This window comes from Perognathus longimembris, chromosome 6, assembly GCF_023159225.1.
Source record: "Perognathus longimembris pacificus isolate PPM17 chromosome 6, ASM2315922v1, whole genome shotgun sequence".
Taxonomy (NCBI): domain Eukaryota; kingdom Metazoa; phylum Chordata; class Mammalia; order Rodentia; family Heteromyidae; genus Perognathus; species Perognathus longimembris.
In genome coordinates, this window is record NC_063166.1 from 57,029,020 (window position 1) to 57,039,627 (window position 10,608).

Here is a 10,608-nt window from a genome sequence, read left to right on the forward strand (position 1 = left end):
GGCAGCAACTATCATGCAGGAGGATGGCTATCAAAGTGCTTTGATGGCTGATTATAATGTGCCATATGGTAGGTCTTTTAGGTTTTTCTACTTGGAGTTTGTTGAGTCTCTTCTGTGGTTACATTTATGATTTTCATCATGTTTTTCAAGTTTTCTGTTGTTATTTGTTGAAATTCATTCACTTCCTTTTAGAACTTTATTGTGTATATGTTTGCAAGCCCATGCAGTGGCCCTACTGGGTGAAAAATTTCTCAGGAATGCTTCTTTCTGCTCAGTCCTCTTTAGCTTTCTCTGCTTGCCCCTTTTTTCTCCTCCTTGCAAACTCTGCTATGATTTAGAGCAATTTTGCCTAGATGTAGTAGCTATTGAGATAGAAGGAGAGATACTCATTTAGCTCCAAGTTATTCTTTCTATGAGAATAGTAGCTCTTTAAAATCTCCAGCTTATTGTGAAGATGATCTCTTAAAAAACTTTCTACCTTTACTCTGCCCTAGACTTACACTTTCTCTTAGTATTTAATGAAACACAAGAGTGCCAGTGTTGGCATATGTTCAGGGCCTCAGTAGCTCTACTTCCTTGGCTTATCCTCTGGCATTTAGCTGGGTACATTATGTTAGGTTTTCAGTGCTTTAAAGGTGTACTTTAGGTCCTCAGTGCTTTAAAGGTTGTACTTTCTTTTTTAGTAGTGGGGCTTGAGCTCAGGTTCTGGGCTCTGTCCCTGAGCTTTTTCCCCCAAGGCTAGCACTCTACTATTTTGAGCCACAACGTCACTTCCAGTTTTTTGGTGGCTAATTGGAGATAATAGTCTCATAGACTTTCCTGCCATTCCTGGCTTCTAATCACAATCCTCAGAATTCAGCCTCCTGAGTAGCTATGGTTATAGGTGTGCGCCACCAGTGCCTGGCTGGTTGTACCTTTTATATCTCCCACTTTAAATAATATTTAATGAGAGAATTGCTCTGAACAACGTATATCTCCAGTGGTATATAATAATTTGTAATTACCTGGGTCTAACTGGATGTTAAAATTTGTAACTCAAGTTTGAAATGTTTGATAATTACACATAATTAACAGAGTATGATAGTCTATAATTATAGTAGAGGACATATAATATGCATTTTATCTGTAATTATAATGTTCTATAGTTATAATAACATAAAAATTTCTATAATGAATTTAGGAGCCTGTTTGCTTTGTCTTCATATCTTCCTGGTCATTTTATGACCTTTCCGTCCTTAGTCATATTTTAAATATTTTCCCTTTATTTTTCATGTTTTATGTTTCTTTATGAGGTCATTGCAGATTGGAATATGCTTTCTGATAGCTGGTTGGCTTTTATTCTTGGCTGCTTCTCATGTGTTTTACAAACATTTCTTTTTAAGCTATGCTAATTAAATTATAGGTATACTTTGAAGTCCTAATGAGTTAAGTAAGGTATGTGTGTCTTTCAGGGAGTATTTGTAATTGAAAGTGGAGGCCTTGAACACTGACACATTGAAATCAATATTTTTTCAGGTTACACAGATAATATGAATTTTTCTTTACACGTGTCTCAGCGCCTGGGTGCTATTCCTTATTTTTTTTGCTGAAGGCTGATGCTCTACTTGAGCCAAAGCTCTATTTATGTTTTTTTGGATGAGTGTTGGAGATAAGAGTCTCAACTTTCCTGCCCAAGCTGGCTTTGAACCATGATTCTGAGTCCTAAGGGTTATTGGTGTGTGCTTCCAGCAACTGGCTGAATGTCCTCTAAGTTTTGAATTTTTTATCCCTTGCATCTTAAAATGAAGTTGAAACAATATCCTTATTTTCTCCTTGTATTCAGTGGTTTGTTTTCTCTTTAAATTTTGAAGTACCATTTTGTTTTTGTGGATAATCTCTACTATTTTTTTTTAATGCTACATTTCCCCAGATTTTATCTTTTGTCCCTATACACAGAGACCTATGAAACCAGAACTGGAAGTGAAATGAATAAGGAGGTGCCTCTGGTTAGGAACATTTGTCTCTCCATTGTTTCTCTTTCTGGATTTTTTTTTTGTCCTTACATTATTGTCTTTCCTTACTCCGTTAGGGCACAGTGAAAAGACTTTTTAAAATCCTTAGTGCAGATTTTTAAGGATTTTGTCTGGGAAGAATTTTCCTGATATTTTATTTCCTCCATTGCCCCTCAGATTCTCAAATGTTATCTTTAACGTTTCTTTTTCAGGATTCAGTTTAGCTGCATTTAAAAGGAACAAGAGGAAACTAGAGCTGGCAGAAAGAGTGGAAACAGACTTCATTCAACTGAAGAAAAGAAGACAATCAAGTGAAAAGGTCAGGAGTTATTTGAAATATTAATTAATGTATAATAATGACATTGTAAACTGCTGAAGACCAGCTTCAGCATTCGCCAGGGTACCAAGGAGTGTGGAGTCAGCACAGGAGTGAGAGACATGGAGTCAAAAGTGGTGCCTTAGTCTCTGGCCCAAATAGCTCAAAGGTCTTTATACTATTTTTAAGCAGGAAAATGGTTACATAAAAGCATCTATTTATTTAAAGCAAGTATCTCTCACATATAACTCCAAGGTTTTATTTCTTATTTAGTAAATTCTAACCAATTGTTTGCATATTGCTCAGCTGTCTATAGTTATTTTAACATATCCTGTCCAGCTAGACATTGGGTTTCTAACCACAATAAAGCTTTGGTCAGAGGTGTGAGACATCTCTTTATCTTAAAGCAGTTTCTATATTATTTTTTATTTATCCTACCAAATGCCAAGTAAGTTAACCAAATATTTAACATGGTTAGTAATTGTAAAATCTCAAAGGGCTTTTCTCTTTTCTGTAATTGTGTGTTAGAATCCATTATCCCTTTACTTTGCTGTCAGGTTTAAAATAGGCATAAGTACAACTTTTTTTTGTGGATATTTTCCTGCACACCTTTCCTTCTTTAAGCACTATTGTAACTGTTTACTCATTTTTCCTTTTTTTGTTAAATGATTTGTGCACCATGGCTTTTTTTTTGGCCAGTCCTGGGCCTTGGACTCAGGGCCTGAGCACTGTCCCTGGCTTCTTTTTTGCTCAAGGCTAGCACTGTACCACTTGAGTCACAGCGCCACTTCTGGTCATTTTCTGTATATGTGGTGCTGGGGAATCGAACCCAGGGCTTCAAGTATACAAGGCAAGCACTCTTGCCACTAGGCCATATCCCCAGCCCCGAGCCATGGTTTTTTAAACTGCCTTATTCTCTCCCAAATAGAAAGGTTTGTGTAGCTCACTGTTTTGCCATTAATCCTAACTTCCCTTTCTCCCTCATGGTCATAGTATCTTGTCCAAAATCTTTCCAGGCTAAATATGGCCAACAACCTTTTCCCATTAAGTGCTGCTCCTGTGGGGGCCTTCCAAATCCTACTTCCTATCATACATGCCTCATAGAAAGGTGCCCCTATGGTGGGAATTAACAGTTTCTCTTTTGTAGATGGGGTTTAGGGCCCCAATACCAAGTCCAAATTTTGGGATTTAAGATGGGTTTTCTAGCTCTTAAAGCTAGAGTCATGGGAGGCTTGTTGGACCCTGGGTTTTTCTCTCCATCACTAATAGATTTCTTTCTAAGTTGCGCATACAGCTCTCTTGCAGGTTTTTTCCCCTTGCAGCAATCTTGGGCCTTAACAGCTGCCATTTCCCCCACTGCTGAGGAAGTAGTTATTTTTGTGTCAGTCACATAGTCATGCACTTTCTTCTCTACATGCCCTATCTCCTGGAAAATATGTTACAAATACAAATATACTAATTATAAAGCATGTCTTTAGCAATGTGAGGAGGAGGAGGAGAAGCAAACGCTGTCTCAGCCCTGGGCCTTGACTATGAGGCTTTTCCTCCCCTGGATCCATGTCAAACAGATGGAAGGTGATGCAAGGCTCCTCCAGACCACATTTAGATATAGTCATTTTAGAATACTACTTACTAAGTTAAAAACAAAAAACAAAAAAAACCCACCTGCCACATGTATTTTTAAGCTTTTCAGTAATTGTATTACAAAAAGTAAATCTGTCTATCCATCTGTCTATCTGTCTATCTATCTATCTATCTATCTATCTGTTATTTTTGTGGGTAATAGTGGAGTTTGAACTCAGAACCACATGTATTTTTAAGCTTTTCAGTAATTGTATTACAAAAAGTAAATCTGTCTATCCATCTGTCTATCTGTCTATCTATCTATCTATCTATCTATCTATCTATCTATCTATCTATCTATCTGTTATTTTTGTGGGTAATAGTGGAGTTTGAACTCAGAACCACATGTATTTTTAAGCTTTTCAGTAATTGTATTACAAAAAGTAAATCTGTCTATCCATCTATCTGTCTGTCTATCTATCTATCTATCTTATTTTTCTGGGTAATAGTGGAGTTTGAACTCAGAACCACCGAGTCATGACCGCAGGGCCACATTAATGATGATATATTTGATCTAAATCAGTTAATCCAGGGGCTGGGGATATGGCCTAGTGGCAAGAGTGCTTGCCTTGTATACATGAGGCCCTGGGTTCGATTCCCCAGCACCACATATACAGAAAACGGCCAGAAGTGGCGCTGTGGTTCAAGTGGCAGAGTGCTAGCCTTGAGCAAAAAGAAGCCAGGGACAGTGCTCAGGCCCAGTTCAAGGCCCAGGACTGGCCAAAATAAATAAAAAAAATAAATAAATCAGTTAATCCAAAACATATTTTAAAATATAATCATCTGAAAAATTGATAGTGATATGGTTTACATAATTTTTATATGTTATATTTCTTGTTATTAAGATTTAAACCATCTGAATCTTATGCATCTAAATTATAAGAATACATTTTTATTGGATATACTTCATCTTCATTTATATTTCATAAACATTAACTGTTGAAAAAGTAGGTTATTCTAAGCATACTAAAATTTTACTATAGTTGAATATTTTCAAATATATTTAAATTTAATTAAACTTGAAATTGAGCTTTTCATTTTACCTTGCTTCATTTTTATTTCTTAGTAGCTACATTTAGCCTCGTGTCCTGGTTTAGTCTTTGCAGTTCTAGACAGTGATTCTTAATATGACTGTTTTGTAGGAAATGTATTTGTAGATTTTTTGCTTGCTTGTTTATTTTAATATGGGCCCTAGGGCTCAGGGGAAGAGTGCTATCCCTGAGCTTTTGTAGTGCTTATCACTAACACTCTACTATTTGAGCCACAGCTCCAGTTCTAACTTTTTTTTGTTTAATTGGAGATAAGATTCTCACTGACTTTCCTGCTTGGGCTGGCTTTGAGGCACAGTCTCCTGGGTAACTATGATTACAGGGGTAATCCTGGCTCCTTATATGGATTCTTTAAGATACATATCACTGTTCTTTTTTCTGCCTCATTCTTTGTTCGTACTTCATATATCTATGTGCCATTATGAGACTGCATGTGGTATTCCTTTTGAAGGTAAAAAGAAGTTGAAAACTTCTTCCTTAGCTCATGTTTTGAGATTTCCTGACCACAATTTATTGGGTGTCTTAGATCACGTGGATGTTCAGTGTACCTTAATATTTCACTAATATTCTGTGTTGATTATTTCTTCTGCAGTGGCTCTTGTATTCCTTTATAGTTTATGCTTTCTGTTATAATTTTGCATAGTTTATTATATGTAACTGCAAAGTAAATGATTTCCCATAATGAGATATTTTCTTGTTATGCTGCCAGATGTTTCAATTACTCAAACAGTTTGGTCCAAATATTTTCAATTTTTTTGCTATACCAGAGTAGGCATATAGGAAGCAAATGAACAACATTTTAATGTATGGATCTAGTGTGGGTCTGTTTCTTTGGTTTCGGTATCCAAGTCATGATACTTGGGTGGATAAATTTAAAACTTTTGACTTTTTAAAAAAATGGTGAGGCTGGAAATGGTGGCTCATGCCTGTGATCCACACTACTCAGAAGTAAATATTAGAAGGATAGCAGTATGAGACTAGCATAAGCAAAAAGAAAAAAAAAGTTACCAAGGCCCCATTTTAACTAATGTGAGTGTAGTGGTGACATGCACCTGTTGTCTCTGCTATTTGCAGGTGCTTATAGGAAGACTTAGTCTAGTTGGCCTGGGCAAAATGTAAGATTTTCTCAAAACAAAACAAAAACTACAGCAACAAAAAGGTTGGAGGCATAGCTCACGTGGCAGGGCATCTGACTAGCAAGGGTGAAGCCATATATTCAAACCCTAGTACTGCCGAGTAAAATGTGATAAACTGATGGTCATTGTGGTACACATGTATAAAATTCCAGCCCTCAGAAGCTTGAGGCAGGAAGATCAAAAGATTCAGACTAAAAAAGTAATAAAATCTGCATACAGTGAACAATTTTTTTCTTTTTTATCCTATTTTTTTATTTTAAGTTTTTATTATCAAACTGAATTACAGAGAGGTTACAGTTTCATACATTAGGCATTGGAAACATTTCTTGTACTGTTAGTTACCTCGTCCCTCATTCCCCCTCCCCCTCCCCTTTTCCCTCCCCCCCCATGAGTTGTTCAGTTCATTTACACCAAACAGTATTGTAAGTATTGCTTTTGTAGTTGTTTGTCTTTTTTTACCCTGTGTCTCTTGATTTTGGTATTCCCTTTCAATTTCCTAGTTCTAATACCAGTATACATGGTTTCCAATATTCTCAGATAAGATACAGAGATAGTGTAGGTACAACCACAGGAAGGTGATACAAGAAGATCATCAATAACAGTGAACAATTTTTGTTAATTTATTTATCACCAAAGTGATGTACAGAGGGGTTACAGTTTTATATACATAAGGCAGTGAGTACATTTCTTATCAAATTTGTTACCTCCTCCCTCATTTTTCTCTCTCCTCCCCCTTCCCCATTTCCCTGACCTCCATGAGTTTTACAGTTGGATTACTGTATATAGTTTTATAACTATTACTGTTGTATCGGTTCGCCTTTTACCCTTTGTATCTCCATTTTGATGTTCCCCTTCCCTTCCTTAGTTCCAATAAATGCATTCCCCAGGGTACAGAAATCAGTAAGTGACATCAGAGGTAAAACCCTGGAGAAGAAAGACAAAAGAAAATGGCATAATTTCACATGGTACGTTGAAAATAACAATGACAATGGCAAACCACTTATTTCCATACAGTGAACAATTTTTAAAATTAGTTTTCATAAGTGTGTATGCCTATGTAATCCAAACCCTTGTATAAATATATAGAATATTTTCAGATCTTTGATGCTTCCCTCCAGTTAGTTCCTAACCTCTATATTCTGCCATTCCTCCACCTCCAGTCTTATCACCATAGATGTTTTGTATTTCTCTGTTATATAGAATGTATTCTTTTCTAGTTGACTTTTTTCACAAAATGTTTTTGAGATATTGTATCATTAGCTTATTTTTAACCACTAAATGATATTCAGTAATATAAACTCCCTGCAATGTATTTATCCATTGTCTCGTGGATGATTTGGTTTATCTTCAGCTTTTTGTTATTATGAATAAAACTGTTGTGTAATTCTTACACTTGTTTTTGTGACATCAGTTTAGTATGTTTGTGCAAAGAAATATCCATGCATCTCACAGATTTTTTAAAACTCATTTGGAAAGAAGTTGACTAAAGGGACCAGACAAGAGAAAACAAGGAGCAGCAAGTAAGGCAATGGTACAACTAGAAAGAATTTTTAGGTAGCTAAGCAAGGAGTGGTTCGGAGAAAATCATTGTTTGCATCAAATACTGATGAGAAGATAGCTAAGTAGACAGCGGAATGGTCACTAGATTTGGCACTTGGAGATGGTTGATCTAGATAGGCACACTTACTCTGGGTTGATCAGGAAAAGGAAAGTGGAGATACTGCTTCAGAAGTATTGTCATGGTATGGTGATAGAGTAATGAGATCAAGAGTTATTCCTATAACCAGTTTTTTCTTTTAAATTAGTGAATAATTGAACATATGCAACCTCAGTTTCCCTAATTAAAAAATTCTGGTGGTTCTGGGGTTTGATTTCACTTGAGAGGCAGGCATTCTACTACTCGAACCACATATCTAGTTACTCTTGTTAGAATACTTATCAGTAAGTTCTTGTGGTAAGTGTAATGAAATTATTACTTGTTTTAAATTTAGTTATTGCTTTGCTTCTGTTACAAAAAGAGAAGAATAGTTGTGCTGCTATTAATTTTTATCATTTTTTGGAGCAGGAAACTTCCTTTGCAAGTGGTTAACTCATTGGTAAGTTGTTGTTGCTCCCTGAATTGCTATATGGCCAAGAGTTGCTTGGTAAAAGAGAAGACTGTTGGCCCAGTGCTTGTGGTTTAAACCTGTAATCCTAGCTACTCAAGAGGCTGAGATTTGAGGATTATGGTTCAGTGCCAGCCTGGGTAGGAAAGATCATGAGATTCTTATTTCTTGTTCACCACGAGAAAACCAGAAGTGGAGCTATTCTCAAACTGATAGAGCACTAACATTGAGCAAAAGAACTCAGGGACATCACCCACAACCAACAAAAAGAAAAGAGGAGACTCCCATTCAGAAAACATGGTAACTAATTGCATAATCTAGATTTAGATTTTAAAAATATCAATTTTAAGCATCTAGCTCTGGAAAATACTCTTTTTCTTAGAGTATTAAAAGAGGTTTGGGAGTATTATTTGATCTCAACATTTTTGACGTTTCAAGCGTCTTCCCCCTGCCCCCCACCCCTCTATTTTTTCACCAGCATATTGCCTAAATAGTTTCCATCTTTTTTTTAATAACAGATTTTCCAGTTCAGTGTACAATTATTTTTTCTCTTCCCACCATTTTTATGAAGTAATTTAAGTTTTCAATTTATTTCATTGGTTTTTCAGTAAAACAGTACTAGATAGGATAGTGAAATGAAAGCAAATCAGATCTTTTCCATTGTGTGACTATCTTTAACTCTTCAATTTCTAATAAACAACTTTAGAAAAATTTGCAGTGATTTTGATGCTTTTATATTATGTTATGTGTTCAAAACCACTCTAAAGAGATGCTACAACTTTTAATTTTGCGTTCTTTATCCACCACATTGGGACATCAAATTGGCCACATGTTTCAGAAAGGAAATGTTGGGCCTTGCTTGGTGCGCTTCATATAAATATATTCTATTCTTTTGAAGTATATTGTGGGGAACATTTCCCCTTTTATCGACCATCTTGAAATTATTATGTAAACGCTTAACTGTATTATACTAAATCACTGTATTTTTTTGGGTGAGAGGTAGGTTAAGATCAAAGAAAATAAATGCACAAAAAACAACATGTTTTGGTCAGATTGTTCCATTTGTACTTGTGTACATGCCTGTGCATTATGTGTGCAGGGAAAGGAGTCATTAGTCTTTAGAAATTTACTTTGCTTGATCTGGTGTGTCTTGTGTTTCTCAAGATGATTGGTATGTGGGTATACTAGTAAACAGAAGGAGGAATCTTCTTTCACTTCTCTCTTACATAAAGAGGTGTATATGACATATTTTTTCCATAAATTGGAACGTTCTTCCAGTAAAGTGATTATCTTCTGTTTGAAATAATTTCTTTGAATTATAGGTAATAGTAAAGTTACATTAACTTCATATAAGACCATCTTGATTACTGGGCAAACTTATAAACTTTACATTTAAGTCATTAGGAAGGCCAACAACTTAATTAAATCTATTATTACTAACTGCATTCCTGAAGGTTATGGAATCTGATTATCAAATTTCTTTTCACTATGTCTTCAAATGTTTGGTTTGCTGTATTTTGTGTCAATTTCAAAGTGCCTAAGTCCCAAACTTTCAGCCCTTGATGACTGCACAATTGTAGGATTTTTCCCCCCCCGTTTCAGGAAAACTTTCTAAGTTTTTATAATGATTGAATAACTAGGAATTTAGAGTTTTTTTAACAAGTTTTTCTTAAAGATAAACTTTAAATTTATACAAATCTGAAAGTTATAGATAAAACTGAGACAGAAAGCTAGAGATAACACCTTACCTGTTTTTATTTCATAATAAAAATAACCTGTAATTTTCCAGAGTATTTGTTATAAGATGGCATCAGGTATTGTCAGCCTAATAAATCTTTCCTCATTTTTTAGTATAAATCACCATTAATGTTTAGCATTTAACAGTATTGATGAAGAGATATAACATTTAAAAATTATCACTGAAACTGCCCCAACTCATCTTATATGTAATATACAAATAACTATAATGCAACTTTTCTTTTACTTCATATGATTATATAAGATATTTCCATGCACTAATGACCCAAGTTGACTCTTCATAGACATGGTAATATTGAAACACATATAGCTATTAACACCAGCAGAAAAACTCAACACGTTGAAAACAAGTGTATAGGTATATGTATACAAACACACAGAGACAATAATTACAAAGATGTTTTTATATCATAAGAACCAGTACTTAGTTAAGTTGAAGGAAAACTAAAATTTCAATGCTTTGATTGTTTGATCACTGTTTCTTTAATTACCCTAGATTTTGAATAGATATGAATAACTATTGGAAATTCAATAGAGACTAAAATTAGTTAAACAGTGGAAGGATATTGTATTATAGAAGGTGAGAATGGGTATAAGAAACTAAGAATTCTATGTCTACTATTAAATGGC

General features: G+C 35.1%; 1 protein-coding gene across 5 annotated transcripts in view; it reads left to right on the plus strand.

Moving 5' to 3' along the window:
• The window catches only part of Tasp1 (taspase 1), a 208,123-nt gene that overhangs the window by 58,802 nt on the left and 138,713 nt on the right, over positions 1-10,608 (plus strand). For all 5 annotated transcript variants that reach the window (XM_048348782.1, XM_048348785.1, XM_048348784.1 and 2 more), the window contains one exon: positions 2,204-2,310. In XM_048348782.1, the coding sequence (XP_048204739.1) occupies positions 2,204-2,310 (107 nt within the window). The remainder of the gene's footprint in view (positions 1-2,203; positions 2,311-10,608) is intronic.